This window comes from Metarhizium album, assembly GCF_000804445.1.
Source record: "Metarhizium album ARSEF 1941 chromosome Unknown scaffold_34, whole genome shotgun sequence".
Lineage (NCBI taxonomy): Eukaryota > Fungi > Ascomycota > Sordariomycetes > Hypocreales > Clavicipitaceae > Metarhizium > Metarhizium album.
In genome coordinates, this window is record NW_024467608.1 from 93,322 (window position 1) to 120,298 (window position 26,977).

At 52.7% G+C, this 26,977-nt stretch overlaps 5 protein-coding genes across 5 annotated transcripts; 2 read left to right on the forward strand and 3 right to left on the reverse strand.

Moving 5' to 3' along the window:
* Positions 1–7,482: 7,482 nt before the first annotated feature.
* MAM_07657 (Zinc finger, U1-type) lies at positions 7,483–8,433 on the forward strand (the record flags this gene model as incomplete). Its single annotated transcript, XM_040826455.1, has 1 exon — positions 7,483–8,433. One exon carries the CDS (start codon positions 7,483–7,485, stop codon positions 8,431–8,433), a length of 951 nt encoding a protein of 316 aa, XP_040675535.1.
* A 680-nt stretch (positions 8,434–9,113) lies between these two features.
* Positions 9,114–11,298, reverse strand: MAM_07658 (Serine/threonine-protein kinase domain protein; the record flags this gene model as incomplete). The annotated part of the gene is made up of 4 exons (XM_040826456.1): positions 9,114–9,414; positions 9,476–9,949; positions 10,067–10,567; positions 10,667–11,298. The coding sequence occupies 4 exons, from the start codon at positions 11,296–11,298 to the stop codon at positions 9,114–9,116; spliced, it is 1,908 nt and encodes a 635-aa protein (XP_040675536.1).
* Positions 11,299–13,645: 2,347 nt separating this feature from the next.
* MAM_07659 (mitochondrial import inner membrane translocase subunit tim-54) lies at positions 13,646–15,001 on the forward strand (the record flags this gene model as incomplete). The annotated part of the gene is made up of 1 exon (XM_040826457.1): positions 13,646–15,001. One exon carries the CDS (start codon positions 13,646–13,648, stop codon positions 14,999–15,001), a length of 1,356 nt encoding a protein of 451 aa, XP_040675537.1.
* Positions 15,002–15,257: 256 nt separating this feature from the next.
* Positions 15,258–16,113, reverse strand: MAM_07660 (NEFA-interacting nuclear protein NIP30; the record flags this gene model as incomplete). The annotated part of the gene is made up of 2 exons (XM_040826458.1): positions 15,258–15,757; positions 15,879–16,113. 2 exons carry the CDS (start codon positions 16,111–16,113, stop codon positions 15,258–15,260), a joined length of 735 nt encoding a protein of 244 aa, XP_040675538.1.
* Positions 16,114–18,323: 2,210 nt separating this feature from the next.
* On the reverse strand, positions 18,324–19,310 carry MAM_07661 (Cyclin PHO80-like protein; the record flags this gene model as incomplete). Its single annotated transcript, XM_040826459.1, has 1 exon — positions 18,324–19,310. One exon carries the CDS (start codon positions 19,308–19,310, stop codon positions 18,324–18,326), a length of 987 nt encoding a protein of 328 aa, XP_040675539.1.
* Positions 19,311–26,977: the final 7,667 nt, after the last annotated feature.

Here is a 26,977-nt window from a genome sequence, read left to right on the forward strand (position 1 = left end):
CATTATTAACTTACTAATTATATTTAGTACTAATAACTAACATTAAAATTTATACTATCTAGCTACTAAAACGTAAAGCTAAAATCTTCTTAAATTATAGGAAAGACAAGCAAATATAGCATGAATTTAAGCTAAGGCTAGAGCTATAGAAAGAGAAACTTAATAAAAAGATAAAGAATAAAAAACTTAATTAAAGTTAGAAACTTTAAAGGTACAAGCTTAAATTACACAAGAAAACAACTAGAATTTACTATAAAGACAACTAGTATTTCTATAACTACAACTCTAGTTGCCTTAACAAAATATCTTAAATATAGATACAAACAATATAGTAAATAATTTAGATATAAATTCTATTTTTTTCCCTTAATTTTCTACTATTTTACTAAAATTTTTTGCTATTTCTTTATAATTATACTTATATTTTATGTATTTTCTATTATTAGTGTAATTTAGAGTATTTATCTATTTTATAATACTTTTTTTTTTTAAAAAAAAAAAATTTGCTAAGTTATAAAATACTATTATAAGTACTACTAGTAAGCCTTCTGTCTATATTACTAAGAGGAGAAGTATATAGATAGATTTTATTAATAATATTTCTTAGGTTAATCTTACTCTAGGAAGATTTTACATTTAAAGACAGTTAGAATTTAGTAATAATTAATTCTAAATTAGTCCTAAATACTACTTATAATATACTGCAGCCTTTTTGCCTGCCTCTAAGTAGCAGTACTAATTCTAAACTTAGCAGCCTTCCTGCTATTTTAGTAGTAAGTAAGGGCCTAACTATATATTATAATAGTTACACTTTATGCCTTCTATAAGGCAAGCAGCAACCTATATAGTATTAATATTAAACTATTATAAAATTCTATTAGAATTTAGCTAGAATAAATTGTAATTTAATTATAAATTACTTACTCTACTATTCTTTTTGTAAAGCACTTTAGGCTTAACTAATATCTAGTAATTTTAAGATAACTTTATAGGTATGTAGAGATTTACATTTTTGCTAAGTGCTAGTTTCTTTAAGTTTTAGTAAAACTCTATATATAAGTTAATTAGTATAGAGTTAAAATTTAATATAAATTAATTATTAATTAATATATAAACAGCTGCCTAGTTATTAGCAGAAAAGAGAGCACTAGTACTTAACTATAATACCTCTGCTTTATATACTATAATAAGATATTTCTTTAATAAATAAGTTAAAGAAAAGTATATATTCTATAGAGTATTAGTATTGAACCTAAATTAAATAATAATTAATTTTAATTAAATTCTAACTTATAATATAATATATATAGCTATCCCTTATATTTATATAGCAAAAAATCTTACTAACCCTAATAATAAAATTGCTCTATATATTAAATTTATAGTTAGAGAGACTAAGCTAACGCCTGCCTCCCTCCCTGCTTATATACTACTAAAATACTTTCTAGTTTAGAATTTAATTAAAGTTAATTCTAAGTATATTTAGAATAAATTCTAAAGAGAATACTTATAAATTCTCTATAATATAATATTATTTTAATAGTATAGCTTTAGTCTAATAAGAGAGCAAGGTATAGAGGAAAAAAAAATTTAGAAGAAGGCTACAGCTAATATATTAAAATTTCTAGACCTACTTCTTATAAATATTCTATATAATTTAATTGCATTCTATAATAATTTTCTGCCTAATTAAAACTTATTTTGCTCTATCTTTCACTCCACTAAGAATAGATTCCTTAAAGAAAATCTAACTAATTGAAATCTATTGTGCCCCCGCCATAACCATCTGAAGTGTGCGGAGCTCAAACCACCAAGCGACATGTGTCCACCAGATGGCGGATAATTGGCGCCCGTTTCTAGGCTAGTTCAGACGCACTCTGCTAGGAGCTTACCGAGACTGGAACTTTGTCCTATTCCTGGCCCAGCCACCTGCCTCTCCGCCTTAGATATCGTACGCAGTACGCCGTACAGCACGTACGTCTCCGTCGCTCCGTCGAGAGCTAAAAGAAATTGTCGTTGCTAACTGCAACGCGCTTCACTTGTCTGACCCGACTTGATGCCGATCCTTCAGCCTCCGTCGTCGAGGCCAAACTCCCATCCAACTTGTCTGTGGAATTCAGCCGAAAATCCTTCCGACACGAATGGGTGTAGTTACATGTCAGCTTGAAAGCGACGGGGATGAATAACAATCAACAAGAGGTTGTCACAGACCTACCGCCGTGGAAAGAACAAAAAAGCAATGAGCTCTGAGCCAACCCAATCACGACTGTACTACAAGTCCAAGTTTAGTTACTGGCTGGTCACACGGACAGCCAAAAGAGGTAAAACGACAAAGTCCTTGCATATCAAGTTGCCTCTGGACAAAAGAAATGAAACACTATCGTCTTGCCGAGGTTGGCAATACCTCCCCCAATCGAATGAAGCAAGATTTGTGCTATCGGCCAGTCACTGAGATTTCATCTGACGCCTCCGCAGCCAATCCCAGGCCGCTGTCACTGGCATACTAATTTCCGTCATTGGCGCGAATAGCCATGAGCAAATGAGCAGATAGACGAGAGCAGCAGAGCATCCTTTTAGCAGAGGCGTTACAGCTACGCCTAGCAATTGAGCAGGACTTGGGCGCAGCAGCTTCAGTAGAGTTGATTTATTACATCACCTATGCTGCTAACAAGTCTGTCGAAGACTCGAAATTCTGGCAGCCTTTGAACGCCTGTCTCTAATCAGCACGGGGTAGTGTCTTACTTGAAGGTCATGACTCCGTACGGAGTACGTACATTCCTGTTGAATGCTCCTCGTGCATGATGCACTCAACGCCAAATCAAGACACAACCCGAGCGCCCACGCAACCACGCTACGCGCCACAGCACCGAACGAACCATCAAGTTAAGTCGCGCGCACCTTGTGGCTTGCCAATAATTAGATGGGCGAGCGGTAATTTGAACCGCATCCCATCTGCCCCGTGTGCCTGATGCTATGCCCAGTCATGAAGTCCGGCTGTTTCGACACGGAGTGTCCCAATTATTATTTGACTAAAGCAGTCCATCTTTTTGCTCGCGCAAATTCGTTCAGATGAACAAAGCCGCCGTTGCTGATAATACGGCGGCGGTCGTTGAAATTTGGGAAATCTGGCTTGGCCCACGGAGACGAGTACGCAGACAGGATTCTCGAATTCGTGATGGATAATCCAACAAGTATCCATACGCATTAACTGCAAAATGCGCACTTTCTCTAGTCCACATGACTTCCGTTCCAAATTGAGAATTAATTCAGACATGGGATCAATGGACCAACTCGCCATCTTTGTGTCAACAAATATCATACCAATGGTGTATCCTTTCATTGCTCGACGTCATCGGCGGTCGGATACAGGGATACCCTTGATTGGCGGACCTAGGCTGGAGAGTGTGATACAGCAGGCACCCTATTATACGTATGGTGTCATCTCTGGCGGCAGACGAAAGTCAATCAGCGTGGTTGGTCATCAACCCTCTTTTTGCTTCTTGACAGCAAGATTATCGAAGTGGTTCCATTAGGACGTCGACAGAGACAACAACTTTCATCATCAGGGAAATCAGGCTTCTACAATTTCAGGTACAACGCAGCTTGAAGTGTCACTTCATCCAGTACTATAGTGAGGTTCCGGGCCCTCGACCAGGGGCAGCAGCAGCGGCTTTAACCGTCCTAAGGCGTTCCAAGTGGCGCTGCCAAAACTTGGCGCCTCCCTCCACCACAAAGACAGCACACCAGGTGGCGTGAAGCAACCTGCCGATCAAGGTGGAGTGGGTGGAGGGCGAGGCTGCGGGTGCTGAGTCGTCGCGGTTTGAAACCGAGCCCCATAAACAGTGTTTTGCAACTTCACCGCTTCTTTGAACAAAGCACGCAGATTTGCTTTCTTGAGACCATTCCAAACGATCTGCAAGGAACCAGGAACAGACACGTGTAGATTCCAATCAAGGCGCATGACCACGTATCGTGTTTGAGTCTTTCAGCACATGGAACAAACTGGGTCGACATTCTCGGCATCCCTGTGGTCGGAACGGCGATGGCAGAGACGTTTCAGTAAAGAGCCAAAAGGTCTATCTAATCTACTACGTAGCACTTCGCTGGGGCTCACTAAGCCGCCTGCTTCGGATCGGTGTGCGTCTCCAACAAGGATCGCCCTGTCTTGCTGGCCACGCGGGACTGTATATTCGTTTCACATAGTACCCGCCGTTGAAGAAGGTGTTTTTGCGGATATGTGCTCCGTATAGGCAGGCCATTTCTTGGACATGACAAAGCCAACTCAAAAAGCTTCCCAGCATCGACTCATTGCTGTCAATAGGGCCATTGGAAAAGGCTTCAAGACGCGCTGACTCGGGACATACAACAGGAGAGCCAGGCCCCACGGAGGATATCACCACCGGGTAGTTAATAATTGACGGTAGGCCGTCAACGTTTCGCTTTCGGCAACAACGATCAGGGAGGAACTTGCAAAACGAAATGGGCCCGCTCTCGCACCCACAAGTCCATCTACGAAGCGATCGAGAGAGGAGCTGCAGAAAACAAAATGTTAAACGTTGAATTCGCAGCTTTGGGGGCAGCACTCTCGACAAGTTCCCGCTTGGCGCGGCTCGGAGATGAATGCCACGGCCGATCATTGGATGACGATGCTGGGCCTGCCATTCTTTGATGCATTAAAAAGGAGCTTCGAGCTATCTCACCAGCTCATCCATGAAATTGAAGGCGGGCAATGAAAGTCTGAAGCGGCCGCGAACCCTCCCGGTGTTGATGGGTCACTTCTCTGCGTATGTCCACGTACGAACGAGCAATTGCTCCCGACACAATTCACAATTCTACTCCGAGTCCGTACATACGTCCACATGCAGAATGTTGGATGCTCGTCATGGACCAGGGGTTGAGCCCGAGCCCGGGGTCTAGCAGCTTGCGGTCAAAGAGTGCCCCCCCTCGTGACCGCCGGAGCATGGGAATCGCTGGCCTTGGATTTGGCCTTCGCCAGAGACGTGATATTACTACAGATGAGAGTTTCCGGGGCCCTCGAGCATAGTAACGTGGAGTTCAGACTATTGTGTGACCCGCCAAATGTGTAAGGGCGCATGCGCTCCGGGCTCCGCCTTCAGCTCGGCATTCTCACGAATCGTCACATCGGCCGTCAATCCATCCATCCGTCTGTGCTTGCACCAGCTGGTATCTATCTGATGGGCAGGCAAGAAACGTCTGTCAGCTTGTTCAGACCTGTGTTGCCAAGCAGAACCAAGTTCAGCATGTGACCATAGTTACTTTTTGTCAGCAGTCATGACGGTAGGTAGGCGGTCGATGTTCGGCGTTCTCGCAGCAGCTAGCAGCGTTCTAGTTTCTCACATGCATGCTGCTTCGAATCCAGCGGCGACGGCTTGCGTCATGTCAGGAATATATTGTTGGGATTGGGTTCGGAGGGATTCGGCGCATAATCTAACGTCTGTCCCTTCAAGTCTCAAGTTCGCCAGACGACGAGAGCATCCACTCGACCGTCGGGTGGTCTTTCACAGTTGCTGATGCAAAAATTGGATGAAAAGGCTTCTCTTGACGACGACATGTCGGTCCTGCCGTGCTAAGCCTGTTACCGGAGATGGCCGTCAAATCAATGATTCTGGTGGCTCTCTACTGGATCATTGCGGGCTTTAGTAACACGCGGACCAAAGGGTGGCGTGTGCTCCCTTCCGACAAGTCAGAATTTCCGAAAGTCAAATCCGCAACCTAGAACCATTCGATGCATGAATGACGAATGTTTCATCCCAGGTCGTCTGTCCCCAAAGCATGCCCGTCCCCGCAACTGATGACTGGGAGCGCATCCATTTCTGGCCTTGACAGAGGGAAGGACTTGACCTTGGCAGAGGTTACGTTGGCCGACAGTACAGCTGAACTTGTCATGGCGAGTTAGCCTCATTCGATAAGGGCGTCGTTCTTGTCGCGTCCCAGGTGGCGATGGTCAATGCTTGCTGACTTGGAGGCCGTCTCAATTGACTCTGGCCCAAAGCATCAGCCTCTCGTTGGGCAGGGCGTGAATCTCAAACGGCCGCGCGGCCGTCTGCGTAGCTCGGTTCAACGAGCGGTACTCCGTACATATGGAACTTGTTCCGAGTCTCGTGGGCAAAATACAGCCACAGTCAACTGCCGGCGGGCGTTCCGGAGCGGCCCAGGCTTCCGGTTCAGGTCCAGCCTGGCCAATTCACATGTACGACGGACGTGGCATCAGCGCCGCCAACAGCCCGACGCAAAGGGCAAACGCGGTACTCGGTACTCGTATTTGAGACGTTGTAAAATGAGGGCTGGCGCACCTTGGTCAGGTTGCCCATCGAGAGTCGTGGTTGGTCGACAGGCAATTGCTCCTGACGAATGAAAGTGGTGAACCATGTCGACAAGATCTCGTATGGAAACGGCTAGCAAAGACGCTTGGTCATCAACATGGGATTGTCAACGCCGTCTGCCAGTCTCGACTCAGCCTTGGGCTAGTAGGGCGAGGCAGCCCATTGACACAGCCCAAGGTCGTTGTTTTGGCTCATGCTGCAATGACCTGTCCCGTTTAGTCCGTCCATCAATTCCGGGCGAAGTGGTGAAGGAGGGCACCTCAGCTGCAGCTGGTAGCTTGGCCACGATGGGCGCATCAGTGCGTCGTCGGCACGACAAGGCCCTGGCCACAGAAGAGCTGAGCTGATGGTCCCCTTGGTCGAGATATCTCACTACGCTGGCACACCCACAGCTTCCTGGCGAGAGGCTGGCTACCTGTTTTGGTGCGGGCGCTTTCGAGCCAAAAGTGTTTGACGCGCCACCCGCGCCTTGAAATTGGCCCCATTTCCGCAGAACAAGACGGCTAGTGAACCTCATCACGGGGATGGACATGCAAGGTGGTCTCGAGCGGCGCAGCATTCCGGCAGGCGTCGATGTAGCAACGCTGGAACCGTCAATTCTCAGCGTCTCTTCATCAACGTCTTTGCAACCATCGAGTGTGGGTGCATCTGAGCGCAGAAGCCGTCAGCAACGTACCACGATATGGGACAAATTGGACTCGTGAGTTTTATCAGCACCATGCACCGGTACGTGGGTGCTCCCTTCAGGCAAAACTCAAAATTGCCATTACATACTTGTTGTATTGCTTCACCCTGCACGAAGCATCTTCACCCACGGGCCTTTTTTATCATTACTCCGGGTGCGGGCATGGTAATCCGTGCATGAGTGGAGTTGTTTCGAGAAGGTACAATTCAAATGCCCGTACGTGCTCCGTACAATGCTCTGGGTTCCGGGTTTTGCGGGATGCATCGTCATGAGCTCTGGGAGATGCAATGGATGCAATGGGCCCCTGGATCAAGTCAGTTGCCGCCACTCATTCACAGCTACAGTAGAAGGGACATGACCCGTCGTGTTCTCAACGTTCTCTCCGGACGCCTTATGGTATCCTTCAAGTTCAGTCGACACCTTGGCACCAACTTGTTTGTATGAAGGCGGCGCATGTCGTGCGAAGACGAAGCAAGACACGGAGCCGTTCAGCCGTTCAATTGGCCCGCTGCCAAGCCAAGACCCACCTCCAGCCCGCCCGGCCGCCGGGAGCCAAGTGGAAATCCCGTGACTTTTCTTGTCGACTTGACAACCGTCCTTCCTCCAATATCCCATATCCCGTATCTCCCATCCCGCATCCGTCCCCAGCGAGCTCCCTTCGCCGACGAGCGGAGCGTCGGAATGGACTACCAGAATCGTGCTGGCTCGAAATTCGGCGGCGGCGGCGTCGCCTCCCACTCCGCCACCAACGCCGACCGCCGCGAGCGCCTGCGCAAGCTGGCCCTCGAGACAATCGACCTCGACAAGGACCCCTACTTCTTCAAGAACCACGTCGGCTCCTTCGAGTGCCGGCTCTGCCTGACGGTGCACCAAAACGACGGCTCGTATCTCGCGCACACGCAGGGCAAGAAGCACCAGACCAACCTCGCGCGCCGCGCCGCCCGCGAGCAAAAGGAGGGCAAGGCAAACATCGACCCGGCCACGGGCCTGCCCTCGAGCGTCGCCGCCTCCTTCGCCGGCGGGCCCCGCCGCAACGCCGTCAAGATTGGCCGTCCGGGCTACAAGATCACAAAGATCCGGGACCCCGTCACCAGGCAGCAGGGCCTGCTGTTCCAGCTGCAGTACCCCGAGGCCGCCGCCGACATGAGCCCCAAGTGGCAGGTCATGAACGCCTTTGCCCAGCGCGTCGAGGAGCCCGACAAGACCTTCCAGTACCTCCTCGTGGCCGCCGAGCCCTACGAGACGGTCGGCTTCAAGATCCCCGCGAGGGAGCTGGACAAGAGAGAGGGTCGGGGCTTCTGCTTCTGGGATCCCGACGCCAAGGAGTTCTGGATACAGGTCATGTTCATGACGGAGCGGGAGGAGAGGTTCAATGCCGCCCCCGGGCTGGCTGCTAGGAGATGAGCGGCCTGCCGTCGAAACGTCTGCCAGGCAGGACAAGGAGCTTGCCCAATCGTCACAGGGGCCCATGCGAGACTGACAACGACGACGACGACGACGACGACGACGACGACGACGACGACGACGACGACGACACCACCATCATGCGTCAAAGGCGTCCTCGTCAAGGGCAGCTAGCATCAGAGTCAGCAGCAGTCTAGGACTGTCAAGGAAGAATCAGGACAGCAGGAATGCACTGCACGGCTACGGTGCGGGTCCAACAGGCCTTCAATGGCCAAATGTAATTCTAGGCAGAGCAAATTCACGATCCAAGGAAACGGACCACAAGGGGAACATCACATATACCCATCAACAAAATACGGACCAACGCATTAACATGCTATGTAGCCTCCATCCATCCAGCGCGAAACTAGCCTCGTGTAAAGATACTTTCAAATGGCCCACGTCTCTCATCCCCATGTACATTGCCATCACCGTGTTGTCCCCGACAAGCACTCAAACATGACATAAACCGCTCATCATTGATTCTGTGCAATGTGACGCATCCATGTATGACCATTCAACATACCACGCCAGCTCTCAAAGCCAGGCGCTTTGCTACAACCATTCCCTCATTCCCTCCATCCAAATATCAAATCCCGTGCAACACGCGCCACTTCGATGCCAAAGGCCAGGTTTCTCACCTATCGAAAGTTGTTATCGAATCGCTTGAAGGTGTATCCGATAAACGGCAGGCTCATCTCTGGTGACTCTTCAATCTGGCGGCCCTGCTGCAGTGCCTGGGCCTTCAAAACAGTGGCATTATCAGTCTGGTCAATCTCGTCCGTGGGGAAGTAGGTGGTGTCAATATTGGATGTCAGGCGAGGCTCGAAGGGAGCTCGAATGCGACGAAGACTGTCAAATTCGACGCCACGGAAGAAGGCGTGGTTCTTGATTTCGTCGGGGCTCCCGCGTCCAAGACGGTTCTCGGTGTTGCAAACCATGCTAAAGATGAATGCATTTATTAGTCGGGTGCTTGACAGGGAAGTCAAAGAGAGTGTCTAACCTTCGAATCAAGTTCTCGGCCTCTACACCCAGGGTGATGTCGTCTGGAAAGTACAGCGTTTGTCTCCAGTTGACAATCTTACGGTACGTGTCGTGACTATCCTCAGCGCAGAACGGAGGCCACCCAACCAGACACTCAAACATGATAGTCCCCAAGGACCACCAATCACAGTCAAATGAGTACCCATGGCCGGTAAAAATCTCCGGGGCGATATAATCAGGCGTACCAACGGTGGAGTAGGCCATAAGTCTTCTTGACCGTCTCCAGTCGTTGATCTGAGAACGGTTGCTGACGGTAAGGTTGATCTGATCGATGGCAACAGAGTTCCTATCACGAGGTCTGTTTGATCGCCCTTGTAAAAGCTGCTGGTAGTAATTGTTGTCGTGTAGGCGGTGGAAGCCGGTGGAAAGGCCAAAATCAGTCAGCTTGACGTGACCACCTCGATCCAGCAAAATGTTGTCAGGCTTAATATCTCTGTGGGTGGGTTAGGTTTTCTTTTTTTTTTCTTTTTTCCAAAGAAAAGGAAGGGAAAAGGAAAAGGAAAAATAATCACATTGACAGGCAAACAGATGAAGAGGAGAGCTGGCTTACCGGTGAATAAAACCGAGCTTGTGAACTGCTTCAATAGCAAGAACGATTTCGGCAATGTAGAATCGAGTAATGTCCTCTGAGAAGATTTCATACTTGATGAGCATCGTCATCAAGTCACCACCTGGCAAAAACTCCATGAGCATGTACAAGAAATAAGCGTCCTGAAAGGTGGTGTAGAGCTTAACAACCCAGGGGCTGTCAGACTCGGCCAAAATATCACGCTCAGACCGCACATGAGCGAGCTGGTCCTTTTTGAACATTTCCGTCTTAATCAAGGACTTCATGGCATAAACCTTGCCATCTCCCTTCTTCTGCACGAGCTTGACCTCACCGAATGCACCCTTGCCAATGATCTTGACTGTGTTGTAATTTTCAGGCTTATCTTTGGTTCGCAGAAAACGCAGATACTGTCCCTCCTTGCGGCCAGCGGTCGACCACAGCTGCTCTTTCCTGGTGGCACTCTGTGAAGGGTCGTGAAGCTTTTGCTCCAGCTCGCTTTGTCTAGAATGGGGTGTCAGGAAGAGTTTGAACAGTAACAGCCGCATCTGAGGTGTGAATAAGAAAGAAATGCTCGAGGGCGTGTGTATGTGCGGGACGTACCTTTGGTTGCGCTCACGGGCTCGCTTTACACTATCCTTGAAGAAATCCGCAGCCAGCTGTGAGCATTTCTTCTGGTTGCTGTTGGCGTTGGTGCCATAGCGGTCCGGGTTTCTCTCGGGGGCGGCCTGAAATTCACCGCCGACGGGCACGGACTGAGAAGGCAGAGGCGGCGCATTCGCATTGGAGTAACTGGTATAGGCGCCAGGCTGGGTACCAGCTGTTCGTGGGCGCTGTGAGGGCGAGGGCCCCCTCGGAGCAACTCGTGCGGCACCGCCAAGATTCTGATGAGAAAACTGGTGGGCTAGGCCGGTGTTTGGGTCGTTGGTGCCGGGAGTATTGGACCTTGCTTGATAGTAGCCATTCTGGGCGTGGGCAAAGTCGTTGTTACCGGCTTGAGCAGGATAGGCGGCAGGATAGGCGGCACCGGGCTGCGCAAAGTAGCCCTGAGGAGCATAGCCGCCGGCATAGGGCGGCTGTTGCGGCTGAAGGCCTCCTTGGGCTTGCTGTGCGTTGGGCTGTGGGAAGACGGGCTGGGGAAATGTTGATGGTGTCGTGGGGTAGGCTCGGTCGTTTACCGGTAGGCGGTCATTGTTGCCAAAGTTGAGATGCAAGCGATTGCCGTTGGGATCCATGATGGGGATTGACGATTGTGATGGCAATGGCCGCGACGATCCGAGCTGTCCTGGGGGAGGGGGGGAGGAATCGAGGATAGACTTGACGGACAACGACGGCAGCGTGGTGGTGACTCGGTGAGGGACCAAGGTCAAGGGCCGCAGTTGGAGGGACAGTTAAAAGGGGACGATTGGGACGAGTGCGCAGTGCTTAGCTAGCGCCAGGTCAAGGAAGGCGCGGTGGAACCTCACCCAGGTGCTTCTTTCCGGTTTGGAATGGGAGAGTGCGGCGGTGGCGCCAGCAACTCAGGGCACTCGGCCAGCCGGTCGGTCACCCATAATGCATCATCAGGGGTCCGTCATTCATCTTCATTTTCATCTGCATTGCATCCATGCCATGGGCGAAACTGCCAAGGTAGGTCGCTAAGCGGGTGCTTTCTGACACATTTGCCGCTCTTTATTTGTCGTGGTTGCAAAAGCTGTCAATTGCGCACGTGCGGCAGCTTCACCGTCACGAAAATCACGGAGCAGGACAGTTTCCTCCTTCGAGTTCGGGCTGAGGGGCGGTCAACCTGCAGCCCTCCAACGCACTCGAGCACGACCATCTGTTTTCGGCATCGGAAAGCCTTCTCATGTCACAACGCCGTATGCCGGTTGGCTTCACTGCTCACTTGCAAGTCAATCAATTTGCTGGACCAACAAGCCATTGGTGGGAGTAGCCGCTGGAGGCCAGAGCGGTATCAAAGCGCGGTCCGTTGTGCATCATAACATAACCATGTACGTCTCACTCTGTCGTGGAGAGAGCATTCAAGTTGGTAGTAGTACTGTACTGCTAGTATGTATGGCTTGACCCGTCACTGACTGCATCGTGGCCTGGCTCGTCAGTTCACATCAGGTTTTGTGCAGCTCTCGACCGCCAGTCGAGGAGAGAGACGAGCGGACACAGTCCCGACCTGACAGGTTGCTCCAAAGCCTTCGAAAGTCCGGCGCAGTGAATGGCCTTTTCAAGAATCTGAGGGCGGAAGCGGGCCGCCACATGCAGCTGACTCCGCAGCCGACATCTCAAGGTTTTTGACGCGCCTCTTCTCTCTCCACCGTTTCTCGTGCTCACCGACCACCTTCCACGTTACCCGTATGCTCCGAAGGCCCCAAATAGCTGTCACGGTGTGCATGAGTTTCCGTCTTCCTTTAGCCGCTCACGACAACTTGACGTGCCCACGGGCAATTTAAACTGCAGGCTCATCACACTACAGCTCATCTTCCTCCACCATCTCCATCCACAGACCGGACAACAGCGCGCCCAGGTCTGTCTGTCATATGTGTTCCGGCATTGGACTCGCTTTTTATCGTGCCACCCCGGGGAAGAAGGATGCGATGTGAAGCTGTAGCTGTGTCATACCACGCAAATTGCTTCGTCCTCGAGGCAACAATTATCAACCATTTGTGCTTGATGCATAAATGACAATACCAAATCATCAATGCCGTCTAGGATTGTTGAAACTTCGACTTGAGGCATTCATTTCCTGGTTGGCTCAGCGGCAGACATGACGGTTCATCTCATGCCAATGAGATCCTGTTTCGTCCATCTATCCATCCACTACTCGTCAACACATTGTCCAGCAAGTCCACATCTCCAATAGTAGCCTTGCCATGGCACGTCAATCCACCGCCTTCACGGAGAAAACATGCTTGCTTGGTGCTTCGCGTGTGCCCTCCGCGTGGCTCCCTGCATGGAATCCATGCACATAGGGACCAGTCCCGTGGTGAATCCGATGCAAGATGCTCTACGGGTACGATGCCACAGGCCCGGACTCGGTCATAAACATCGTGCCCGACGAAATCGCACTCCCCCAGACGAACGTAACAACGCCTCCGCCCAGAAGAGCTACACGAGCCGTTCCCATATTCCCCGTAGCGTGCATCGGGGACATGATCCGCGATTCTGTCTGCAACTGCAGTCTCTAAGAAGCAAAAATGGCGACCGATGGCCATTGGCGGAGTGAGGCCGTCTTCTCCTGACGGGAATTGGATGGAGCTTGAGGAGATGCACAAGGCGTGCTGTTTTTGAGGAACATGGTGCGCTGAACTGGGAGCTTAAAGAAGCTCGACCGTTTTTCCATTCCGGGTTTAACTTAGTTAATCGGGCGCCACATCCTCCTTATCTTATCGCACCTCTTTTTTTTTCCAACCCCAGCATCAGCATCGACAACGACATCCCTAACCAGCACTCTGCTGCTCTACGTGTCGGCACGGCGTCACAAACGCCAACGACCACTTTCTACGAATCCCTTCTTCTTTTTTTTCTTTTTTTAATTCTGCTCGTTTCCCTGAGAAATTTGCATCTGTTCCTCGCATATGGGCGGTCGAAATGGACAACCAGCAGAAAGTAGAAAAGGCCTCTGCCGCCACAAGTCTGCCTCGGAAACCTCGCAACCCGGCCCTCAAAATGCTCGGTCTTCCGGCACTCCCCAAAAGGCTCCCTTCACGGAACTGGATGATATTCTGGGCCGTCACGGGCGCCTTCACCACGGCCATCATCTACGACAAGCGTGAGAAGAACCGCGCGACTGCAAAATGGCGGCGCGCCGTCGAGCCCTTGTCCCGCGAGCTGCTGGGGTCTGCCAACGCCTTACCCCGAAAGCTCACCGTCTACCTGGAGGCGCCGCCCGGCGATGGGCTGCGCGTCGCTCAGGACCATTTCATCGAGTATGTGAAGCCCGTGCTGTCGGCATCCGGGCTGGACTGGGAGTTTGTCCAGGGGAGGCAGCAGGGCGACGTGCGGGCGGCAGTGGCCGAAAGGATTCGACGGTCGAGAATGGCGCATGAGCGTCCGGGCGAGGAGATTCCCAAGACAGACGATTCCATCGTGGAGGACCTGCGAAGGAAGATGGGCCTGAAGGAGTACGACGGCGTCAAGGGAGATATCGTCATCGGGCGCCACGCCTGGAAGGAGTATGTGCGCGGTCTGCACGAGGGCTGGCTCGGTCCCTTGGATCCGCCGCCCCTACCGGAGCCGGAACCGGAACCGGAGCCTGTTTCGGAGACGAAGTCCGACTCTGAAACCCCCTCGGCCGACGACAAGGCCGCCGAAGCAAAGGCGGAGGAGCAGAAGAAGCAAGACAAGCCGTCTCGGCCGCCGCAGCCCCGCCCGCACAACACCACGGGGGACTACGAATCTGCCTCTCTGCCCGTCCACGTCCCCGCCGAGTTCCCGCCCTCGGCGGTCATCGCGTTTCCACATCGCCTGGGCTTCACCCAAACGTTTGTCCGCCTCGGCCGCTTCCTCAATCGCCGCAAGCTCGCCGACGACATTGGCCGCCAGGTCGCCGCCGTCTGTTTCGCCGCCGCCCGCGACTACCGTGAGCACGACGGCCAGTACGAGCAGCAGCTCCTCCTGGTGCAGGAGGAGCGGGACTGGCCCAAGCACACGTGGAAGGAAGAGGAGCCCGCCGCGGAGGAGGAGCACGAGAAGCAGGCAGCGTCCAGACCTAAAAAGGAGCGAATCTGGGCGAGCCCCATGGTCGTCGATGCGCGAATCGCACAGCGCATGAGACGCTTCGAAATCCAGCCCCGGGACGAGGAGAGCGCGGCCAAGATTGCCGTGCCGGAGGAAGAAGTCGAGGGGTGGATCAAGGGCAGCTTCAGGCGTCTCTGGAGATGGGGAGTCGGTTCATTCGACGATAAGCCCAGGGGCCCCAACGTAGGCAACCTGGACGATGACTAGGCTGTGCTGGAGGCGGGAACATGGAATCGACACCACAGCGACTTGTACCATATCTTGATTGTATTGTATGCCATGTACGCACCCACCCAATCGCCTGCTTGGGTAACTCTATACTAGAAGGGAAAGGGGGCGAAGGGGGAGGAGGGCAATCACGGGGGCCACGGCCGTTTGGCATCACCACCACCATCTACTCAACACGACTGAAACAAAAGGCTCACTCGCTACCCCCATCCGTGCACATGTTCCGCCGCAACGGTCATCCGTCGTTGCTATCCGAGCCGTAGTCGACCAGGGCGCCCTTCCGGTCCGGCTTCTCGACCGCTCGCGCAGCAGACTTGGCGGCCTGGCCCTGCCTCGACGCCTCCTCCGCCTCTGCACTCGCACTCGCACTCGCACTCGCACTCGCACTCGCAGCCGCCGCCTTGACGCTCTGGCCCTCATCCGCCCTCCTCTTCACCACCCCCTTTTCCCTCTCCTCCCTCCTCCTCCTCCTCTTCCTCCTCCCCCCGGCGGCCCAGTCCTCGGCCCCCTCGCCCTCGCCCTCGCCCTCTTCCCCGTCGGCCGCGCCCCCGCCGCCGGTCCTCCTCTGCAGCTCCCTAAACGCCCTCACCCCGTCCTCCGTCTCCCGCCTCACCCGCTCCTCCTCCATCCTCCTCGCCGCAACGACCTCGTCCAGAAACTCAATCTCGTCGTCGTCCAGCGCCCGGAACTGGTTCCGAATCCTGTTCGCCTCCTCAAAAGCAGCCTGCTTGGCCGCTAAGCCCAGCCGCAAGAAGCAGCGTCAGCCGTCCGGACGATCCATCCACCGTCGAGGAATCCCCTCCACGCACCGGCCCCAGCTCAACCCCGGCCAGGGAGAGCCCCCGAAGAAACGCACCTTTATTAGCTTGCAGCACGTCGTACAGGCTCCTCTCGCCCTCGCCCGCCGCGGCGGCCCGGCGCCTCTGCTCCTCGCGCCTCCTCCTGTCGTTGTCCAGCTCCTGCTGCACGGCCTCCCACTCGGTGCTCGTGGCTGGTCGTGCCCGCGGCGGCTTGGGCTCGTCCGTCGCCGCCGCCGCCGCCTCGTGGTCGCGGGGGGCGTTGATCGTGCCGCCCGGCACGAACCTGGACATGATGGCGGATGGCGAGGGGGCAAGGGTTACGGATTGTGCCGAGTACGGGGTGTACGAGGGCGCGACGGTTGGCAGGGCCAGATGAGCTTCCCACGGTACATTTGTCGATCGGGATGGAATCGGTACGGGGGATCTGTCGTCGACGTCCGTTATTGTTGTCTGTTGTTGGGGGGAATCAAAAATCCTTCTTTTCCGACATCAATTCTCTGGACGAGTCGGGAATCAGGATAGCTGATTTACTGGTGCGACGTGAAGTGTATTTTTTTTTACGATACTGGCCGTCATCCGACCGTCAGGTTTCAACCCAGACAGGCGCGGGATGGGGTCGTCTCGTCGTCCAAAAAGGCCCTTTGCAGTTCCGAGAATCAGCCGGTCGAGAGATGCCCTCGGGTCATCCATCCTACGCCAATCTCGCCACCCATGTCCACACTCATAAACCATCGGAGATCGATAGTTTGCAGCAAATTCAGTCTTTTTTTTAATGCTGTTCATCAAAGTGGCCTCTAATGGTACCTATAGGTGCGGCCTTCTCACGTGATGCCTCTCGAGCAACCCAGTCGTCTGAAGACCGCCACGGTTGCCAGGTCCATGGCCCCGTGGCCAACCAAGCCAACCACCATTCTTGTCGACAATCCCGAGAAACACATGGATAAAGCTGCCAGCCCGTGTTCCGCAAAGCGAACGACAGTTTGTGACAAAAGCCAGCCGAGTACTCCGTACCAGCGCAGAATTGCCTCGCCCACAGAAAAACAGGAACGCTCAAATTCAAGTCATGAATTGAAATCCATCTGATGAGGATACACCCACTTCATGTCCCCACACCAAGCAAATTGATCATTAAACCTAGACGCACAGAACTCCTTATCCGAAAAGAAAAAAAAGGCGTCTACTATATGCCAGCCCATGATGGGGAGGGAAAAACAAACATCTAATATCGTCGGGAGAAAGACAACCACCGAAGCTGCGCTATGCCAATTGAGCCAGGCCAACGGAGCCCACGGCTGGCTATTCACCAAGCTCCGAGGCAGAATGCGAATGAAAGGGAAAGAAGAGGTCAAGAAAGAAACGAATCCCAAGAGCCTAACGATATAGACTGAGCAACCTACCCGAAGTCCCATTTTATCCGCTGAAAGTAATGCATAACCGTCTCATAAGTGAAAAGAATCCCAAATGTTTTTGTCCCTCTTGTCATCCTAGTTACTTCCGCAGTTGAAGGGCATAATGCAATAGATACTGTTCCCAAACTTTTCTTGTCTCTATACTGCATCATGAAGGCGTCCATCTGCTGGAAAGGGTGCAGCAACGCCTTGACTGTGGCGTTGTCATTTGATCCCAGCGTAGACGCAAAATCGTTTCGTCGGTTTGACAAGTCCCATGTATGATGACAAGCGTGTCCTTGGACGTCGTAACAACAAATGAAAATGAAAAAGTCACCGCAGCAACCGCTACGCCGATAAAAAGGCAAAAGGCAATCCCAAGCTACTCTGATGCTGCCGAAGCCGCTCGAATTTTCATCTGGGACGAACAACGTGCAATACCATGGGGTCGAGGATGCTGACAACAGAGTGACCGATCAGTATCGCCCGTGTTGCTCAGGGCTATCGTAGCTGGCCAGACATGGTATCATGGCGAGGTAAATGTCTTCCCGCAATCAAAATCGAAAGTCGCAAAACACCCGTGATAGCCGTGTAAATGTAACTTCTATAGAGGATCGAGCCCCGTTCCCGTAATGTGTCAAAGCCAAAACGCCGCAGTGTGCCGATTAATAACTTGTACCAAGGAAGAACGGGCTGATCGAGGCTTGCAACTCGACTATATGCCAGTAGAGGTCTGACCGCACACGTCCGATCTATTGCAGTTCGTAGCGCAGGTCATCTGTCGTATATGGGTCGAGTTCCAAGGCCAGCAATCATACCAATAAAAAAAAAAGAGAGAAGCCATAAAAGAAAAGAATATACCACCACAAGCTGATCGCGTGAAACCTTTTTGCGTCTTTTTTGGTCATGCTGGGGTATCTGAAGAAAAGAGTCGTTCTTAAAACACGCGTCGAAAATCCGTAGCCATTACAAAACTTCAACATTTGAAGCCCCCCTCCCACGACTTGTAGTCGCGAGGGGAATGAAAAAGTACTGTCTCCTTGATTGAGGGTCCGGTAGATAAAACTGAAATTTTCTCTCCTTGTTTTTTTGGGGGTTTTTTCTCGTATCAGCTTACCACCTGTTGGCCATATCCACGGGACATAACGGCGTGTGCTTCATGGAACCAACACAGCCAGGGCAGCTGCATTCACCAACCCCGTGGTCCCACCCTCCATGATTATAGGAATAGTGAGAGCAGTAAGGCGTCTGACGATGCTGATAGAAGGAGCCGTGGGTAGGTGGTTGGGAGTATCGGCTGCTATACTGTGCAGCGGCCTGAGCAAACCATTCGTTATAGCGAGCGTTACTGGACGTAGCAGACATGACATACTCCGGAGTGCCGTACCCAGAGTCGGGTGGTGTCAATGGGGCATTCCACGGGTTGTGAGCCCATGTAGCATCGCGGGATCGGTACGTCTGCTGTTGGGCCTTGATGGCTTGGTAACGGTCGTACTCGGCAACCTGTTCTTGCAAATAGCGCGAATGCGGCGATTGGCGGTTGCTGCTGTATCTTGCGAGCTCCGTGTCGATGGCAGGTACGAGGGAGGCGAGTCTTTCGCGATTTGCCTGGACTGCCTGTCGCTTCTTCATCTGCTGCCACTCACGCCAGTTCTCTAGCCAAGCCCGGTAGTCCTTGCTGAGGTCAAGGTTGACATATAGTCTCCAGCCCATGGCTTGGACCCACTCAAACTCCAAAGTATTCAGCTCCGTCACTGGAATGCCACTGACTTCAGACCAAGATCGATTCTGGAACGTGTTGTCGTCGAGAAATTTGCTTGCCAAGAGGAGCGATACAGTTAAATATCGCCATACTTGGCCTTCGGATGCCTCGTACAGGCCATGTCCTTTCATGGCGTTGATTCGCTTGGCAAGATAATTCATACCCAGCAAGATCGTAGTACTGGGAAGCCGTGTTGAGGTAAGAATTTGGGTAACAAATTTGCGAAATCCAGAAGTGATTGTAGCATCAGGAGTGACGACGCGCACAGCCATTTCAGTAACGTATTCTGCCATCATGTCGACCTCGTAATCGAGGACGGCACACACGCCACCCGGCATTATGAAGGTGTCAAGGGCGAGGACCCGACTAAGATCGACGGGGACCTTGGTCGGAAGGCTGGACTCGTCAATACAGACAAGCGGCAAAAGATGTCGACGTCTCCGAAAGTGACCAATCGGGAACAATTAACGTTGTAAAAGAATGGGAAAAGGGGGGGAGGAAAACAGATGGTTCTGTTTCAGGACCGTTGAGCCATTTAATGCCTATTCTCTACTGCCGTATTATTTGACAATATAGCCTAGACGTTCAATGCAGGAAAGATGGTCGACAACAGACGCGGCGGAAATGATGTTTGCTGACGAAACTCGGTTCAAACGACGAGGGGATCGCAATGTTCGAGTGGTGCAAGAAGATCAGATTCCTGTCCACCGTAGCACCTGACACGACACAAAGCGAGGGGGAAGTGAGTAGAGCGAGAAGCAATCTGTTGAAGTGGTGTTAGTTGACAATCGTCTTGGTGCTCAATTTTCAAGTGGTTGATTGGGGGGCGGCGTATCGACAACGTTTGCGTTTGGACGGGGCCCCTTTGAAAGTTCGCAAGGGCCCATCCATCTGCTTGGCCAATACACTTGCATAACAGGATATGGTGTATTGTTGAGCCCGCGGGAGCTGGAAACGACAGCGGCCATCCCTGACCGTTGGTGTTCAGGTCCCTTGGTTCAGTGCCAAAGCCAAGCAACCGCGTGGGAACCACGGCCGACGAAACTCGACACGGATACACGTGAGTGCTCTTTTTCACGTCGAGACTCACCTCAAGCGGAGAAAGGCTTCCAATAGGTAGAGCGTAATGCTGCGAACCCCAGGGGCGATGTCGGGTGATTGGGGGCGGCCGAGAGCAAACTGGCCACTACAAACGACACAGGGTACACAACAGAGCTTCCAACACAGCGAGACTGGGCAGGTTGCAGGAGGCGGCAGGAGAGACTCGCGCGAAAGACCTGAATCCGAGAGTCGACGAGCCGCGACGGGGTTCGTGACGAGGTTGTCGAAAAGTCGGCGGATTCGGAATGCCGTGGAGGAGCGAGGGGCGGGAGTGAGAGGAGGAGAGGAGGACGGGAGAGAGTGAGGGAGAGAGAGTGAGCGAGAAGGAGAAAGAGAGGCCGAAAAGAGGAAGAATGGGATGGTGGATGGCGGATGGTGGACGGTGGATGACGGGGTGTGATAAAGCGTGGACGGCTGGTGGACGGCTGGTGTGGTGGCGCATAATAGAATGAAGGGCAGGCCGGGCATAGGCTTGCATGCGCCAGCCCACAGTCCAGTTCAGCCAGCACCTACGCACCTACCTGGACATTGGAGGCAGGAGCAGGAGCAGGAGCAGGCAGGAAGGAGCTGGTATTACGGAGCACTAGGTAGGTGGTGTGTGGTGTCTGTGGCCTGTGGCGTGGCGTGGCGTGGTGTGGTGTGTTCAACCTTGTAGCGCGTGGGGTCCCGTAAATAATGAAGACTGGGCTGGGGCTCGCTACAAGGAGTACTTCTACGTACTAGTACTACCACCAGTTGACCTACCTTTTTAGTACCAAGTATGAGTAGGAAGTACGTAGGGAGGTACCTAGCTGGGCATTCGAATTCCGACGCACCAGTCGAGCGAGAGCGCCTGCATTTGAGGATAGACGTACGGAGTACATAGTAACATGACAGGCCCAGCAAAAGAGGTCAAAGAAGCCGTCTCCAACCGTCGTGGATGGCGCTTTCACAAGCGGCAGAGCCGGGTATCGGGACGATACGTTCAACGTTGAGAGGTTGTCCAGGACGTGAAGAAAGGGAATGGGGACTGGGGAATGGGCGTTTGGAAAAAAAAAAAAAGCTTTGACGGTGTACGGCACCTGGCGGGTACAGGGCGGTATTAGCGTGACGTCGCAGAATACCGTGTATTGAGGCGGTCTCTCTGTCTTTGTCATTGCTATTACTCCGTAGTTATTATTTATTAAAAAAATTAAAATAAAAAAATCCCCGCCTGTCCCTTGCCTTGTGCGCCAAATTGCAAGTAGACCCTCTGCCTGCTCAGTGGCTGGACCACTCTGGTTCCTGCCAGGCGGACGCGCCTTGTGCTCCGTATCGTACTGAGTACTGAAGTACTTAGTATGGAGTAGTATTTGGCGCAGATGGGGAGACTAGGGAGGACATTGGAGCGCGTGCTCCACAAGACACCGACATGTGCAGGTGCTGATTCGCCGAGGCGAGGTGGAATGCTGGTCTGGGAGACCGGGCCGGGCTGGTCAGGGCACTGGAGAACTTGGCAGGTCGGCATGGTTGCTTGGCTACGCCCGTGGCCTGCAGCCTGCAAGCGGCACTCTCACCACCTGGCTAGAGACTAGAGACTAGAGAGAGAGCCGCAGCACCTAACGGATTGGGGTGTCGGGCCAAGCGGATGTCTTGGGTGTGGTGCATGCGCGTTGGCATGTTGGCGTGCAGCGCGACCGTGTTGCCGTGGGTGCGTCAGCGGGCATGCTGCGGTGATTCACAAGACTCTAGGAAGTCGAGGAGCAAGGGTCATGTGGAGCCGCCACTGACCTGATCCCCAAGCGCGACTACTGAACTCACCAGAAAGCGTACGTGCTCCGTACGGGGTACTGTGCTCGCCTTGTCAATACGGACTGCAGTACACAGTATGGGATCGGAGGAGGGGCGCGGGGTGGCAGTGGCAGTGCCAGTGCCAGTGCCCAGTGCCACCGTCATCAGACTTTTCTCCCGCCGACTCGGCCTCAGCCCAGACTGCAGACAGAACAGAAAAAGCGCTGCGCATTAGGTCCATTCTACTGCCTACGGAGGACAGCCACCGCGTTTTTCCGTCCTCCGCCTGCGCCGTCTGCAGCTTGCACGAAATCACAATCCGCCGCCACCCTTTGCCCGTTGCTCCTGCCACCCAGCCGGGCGGATGCTGAGGCAGCAGTGGTCATACTATTGACGGGACGCTTTGACACTTGGGTTTGCTTTTTAGTTTGGTTTATTTATTCAGTGCATTCTCTCTTTGCCCACGGAGTAAACTACCCGATCAAATAACAGCCTCGTTCGAGACGCCTCACGGCTGACCAAGTGCCTATTCCGTCCTCTACTCCCAGTGGCTCGGTCCATATGAGAGAGCACATGCAATTACACTTTTCGAGACTGGACGACAGAGGTGGATGCAACAAGGTCACCAGGTAACTATATGTTCCGTGGTGTTGCATGCTCGTCCGTTGGACTGGGTGACTGGTTGAGCAGCTGCTTCGCATCCACCGAGTCCCCAAGAAGAAAATTAAATACGTACCTACTCCGTACCAAGTACCCCAGATAGGTAGGTCCCCAGGTTGTTCCGTACTGTACATCCAAGAACTTGGACCAATAGGGCACAAGTCCGCAGGAAGCGATGCCATGCTCTGCGTCATTGGCTCAAGTGCCCTGGTGGGCTCGTCGTCTCACTTCCTTCCTTGCCAATTTGGTTGAATAAGCCGTCTGAACCCATGTGGAAAATAAGTAAAAATTCTTCACGTCACTCATCGCAATCAGCTGTGGGGACCGCAGCGCTCAATGTCGAGCTTGGCCGGACCTTTTTTTTTTTTTTTTTTTTTTTTTCTCCCTAATTGCCGTGCCTAATTCCTTCCAGGTGCCCCGTCCGCTCTCCCAGCAGCTTCGCAGGGACAGTGTTTCGTCCGTGTCAGACGTCTCGGGAGGGGTGACGTTGTAATTACCGATGAGCCGACCTGACTCGCCTTCTGACATCTGACATTGGAGGAAGTCCTTTCATGGCGCGTGGCAATTTTAGAGAACACCAAGACGAATGCAAGACCACCCGGTGGTCCTCAATGGACTCGGTCTCGATGGTGACGTATGCCCAGCAACAACCGTACGCAGTAGGCGGTCCATACTAGTGCACAATACGGAGCACCGACAACATGACATGTCATCGCAGTGCTCCGTACGAGTCCGCAGGGCAGTAGCTCGTAATAATTTGTTCTCAATACGTAACTAGTTCCTAGAGGCGAAAAGGGGAGATAGGATTGGAGCTACTCTGTAGGTGGTTGACATTGGACGGAAAATGCGGAGAGAAATGCCTTGGATCTGCCAATACGCTACTCCGTGCTCTGCACCTTTAAGAGGTACAAGAGGTAAGTCCTTATGTACGTGCTTGCCTAAGTACTTCAGTAGCTTGTGGGCGAAGCACAGTAATTTTACCAGACATTAGTGGATTTGGGGTCCACAGCGACAAGGTGGGTAGGGTAGACCCAACTATTCCCGTGGATGACGCTGAATTTTGCAAGGCAAATACAGTAAGTACTAGTACTACATGCTCTACGCCTGTTGGCAGGCACTCCCAGACGGAAGGGTGGCATGGCTCTACTACCCGCGCAGTTACCCTGTAGGTACGGTCCATTCTGCGTTTAGAAGCTCCGCATCCATCACCCATCGACCTATGTGAGCCAATGATCATTCGGCACTGCCTCGCAAGGGGTCGAGCTATGTGAATGAAGGAATGGCTGCGGGTTATTTTGCCACCCCGCCGGCACTTTGGTTGGCGGTCGTGCTGTACATTATTAGCAGTCAGCTGACATGGCAAAAGGTCCCTTTTCCAGCCCCAGGTGCTAGTGCACGTGTTTGGGGTTGAGTGCACGGAATACACGGTAGACTGGTAGAGATGAGGATGCAGGCCGGTGTCGAGTGAGACCTTTTGATTGTTCTCCGTACAAGGCACATGACTCTCAGATGTGACTGGGTACTAACTACATTAAGTACATAGTAAGTTAGAAAGGGCAGCTCTGGGACGCCACATCCACCTGCATATCAAAATGACACAAACTACGGAGTAAACAGGCGCCATACTCCGTGGAGGTGGGCAGCATTCTATTGTTATTTACCCCCCCCCTCCAAGCCAACGCGTCTTATCACCGTGTGTGTGTGTGTGTGTCAAGTCTCAAGGGTAGGTAGGTCACATTGCTCTGTACAGCGTAGATGCATTCTCATTCATGCACGACGAAACTAGCACCCGGCCAGGCGACCGGGAAACACAGTGAGCGTCTAGTCCTCTTTTCTCCATCTGAACATGCTCCGTACTTGCACATACAATAACACAAGTACGAAGCACAGAGTGGTATCCATAAGACGCGGCGGCTATCAACGCGGCAGCAAGTCGAGGAATGCCAGGTACAATCACGCAACTGGTGCTCCGTGTTGACGCCGTAGACAGCAATTGTTGCTGACACTGTCCTGTCCAACCCCGAGTCAAGGACTCGAGATTGGCTGGCGCGGCGGCGTGCGCACAACAATCACTCCAGCGGATTTATTCAGGAGCCAGCCAATCAGCGCTGCAAAAAAACCCCCAGTTGTCGACGCGGGAGGGGTGCCGCAGAGAGGTGGATGGGGGTGCTCTTATAGAAGCATCCACGGCACTGGGACCGCCAGCCCTTTTTTTTCAGGTGTTTTGTCTCGATCATTTTTTTTCTTCTCCCCTCCAGATGACAAGACCACGCGATCTGCACGCCACGGCCCTTGCAAAAATAGCAGGCAAGCCTGGCCATGAACGAGAACGTTTCTCGAGTAATTGATGCACTCGTCATGACGTTTTCCACGTCACCCTTTGCTGGCAGCCTTCTCACTGTGGGGGTGGACGAGGGAAAGAGAGCGTTAGCAATTTTTACTCCATACGGACGGAGTACGGAGTGCCCAAAAGCACTTTGGAGCCCCGCTTCCGAAGTAGACGTAGACCACACTTGATGAGCGTCTCCCTTTTTTTTTTTTTTTTTATTCCCGAACCTCAGGGTCCTTTCTGGAGCGTGTAGGTTGGTTGGTCCGTTTCGAGGGACACGGGACCATCGCCGAGGGCACCAAAAATATCCAAACCTCGGCGACGCAGTATTACGGAGTAGTACTACGCGGGCACGGAGCAGAGCAGAGCGGAGCAGAGGAGAGCAGGAAACATTATTAGCTGCTCGCTGCCTTGCTTGCCAACCCGGCGGCGCGGCGCGGTGGCCTTGATTTGGGCCAACGCCACGGGCTAGGTCCAACGTCCCACGTCCAACGTCCAACGTCCAGTGTTGATGGTGGCAGCAGTCAGCGAGGCCGACAGACCGTACGTACAGCAACAGAGACGTCAACGCTGGCAGTACGTACGGCGCACATGTCTTCACGAAGCCGCCAATGTTCCGCAGGTCCCTCTTCGGGATACGGTGATTGTGGAGAATGAAGTGGGAGGCAGCGACGGCGTCTTGTCGGGTGCCCTCGTTCTGCTCACCGCAAGATTCGGTTCCTTTCGGGTGCCGTTCATGAAACTGCCGAGGAGAACACAGGTCAGTGCAAGGCTACAGACCCGCCCAAGACCTCCCGACTGTAAAATGTCGATTACTCTAGTACTTATATTTGGCACGCCTCCGCCAACGGGGGCGGTTGAACAACAGAACATGATACTAGCAGTCTCCCGCGACGCATGGAGGGGCAGTTTTTGCCGTCGGGCGTTGGAGCTGACCGAGGTTGACGGATGAGAGCTCGGTGGGGGATGCCCATGATGCCACGAACACCGTCCAGCCGTCCGTGACAAAAGCCAACGAGCCGTCTGACTTGTTGGGACCCTCTGTCCACCCCAAGTCTCATCCGTGAACAACCACAGCTGCGTCATGTTGCCTCGAGGAGGGGCAAATATTCAACCCCCCTCTCCGACGGGCGATGGGAGTCGGGAGTCATGACGGGTGACGCATGCAACCTGATATGGACAGCTTGTGGTAAGAACCGGCGCCGGACTCTTTTGGATTTCTCATGACACCATGACGTTGAACAGCCGGAGGGCCAGAGGGCCAGAGGGCCAGAGGGCCAGAGGGTGTAGGGCGTACAGACAAGAGGAAAGAGGGTATTGGGGCGTCATCGCACCCGTGCCCGTTTTCTGCCGCCCGCGTTCCCCTTTGTCGGTAACACAATGCTCTGTCGGGGCGAATCATTCCCGTCTTCTGGAGCAAGCGAGCACGGCATCGTCCGGGGCCTCGGGTCTCGGGTGTCGGTCACCACCACCAAGGAAGAAGTACGGAGTACTCCGACTCTGGAACCGGGGGATAATACGCCGTCGTACTCTTTGGATGGCGGCGACCAGCCTCCCACCCAAGCAGGTAGTACTCTGTAGTCACTCGGCTTGTCGTGGTGACGTCCGTCTCCTTGGGTCTTAAAAGATAAAAGAGGCGCAGAGGCGGGAGATATAGCAAACGTGCCCACGTCACGGGCCTTTTTTTGATACAGTCCTGTCGGGCGATTGCTCTCGGCACCACACCTGCAACCTGCAACCTGCCTGCATCATGGGCCATGGGCCATGGCACGACAATGTGGCGACGATGCAGGCAATCGGCCAGCTCCTCGACGACAGGCCAGGTCGTCGTGAAGTCGTGAGTCGTCGCAGCCTGCAGGCCGTGACCATTTCCTTGTCCGTGCAGGCCAGGCCCAGGTACGGAGTACCTGATGCCCTTTTCTTGAATTTTTATTTTTATTCATCTACTTTTTTTTATTTTTTCCCTCCAGCCACCAACAAGAGCATACACACTCCGTAGTACACAGCAGACGGTACACGTGCACTTTTGCACGACCCTGACACTCTTGTATTGCGAGGAAACGCCGCGCCTCTTCTTTCTTTCTCTTTCCTTCCAACGTTTCCTCCACGGCCCAAGGCAGGGTCGCAGGCGGTAAAGTCCGCCAACCATCCCAGGACAGCGAACCC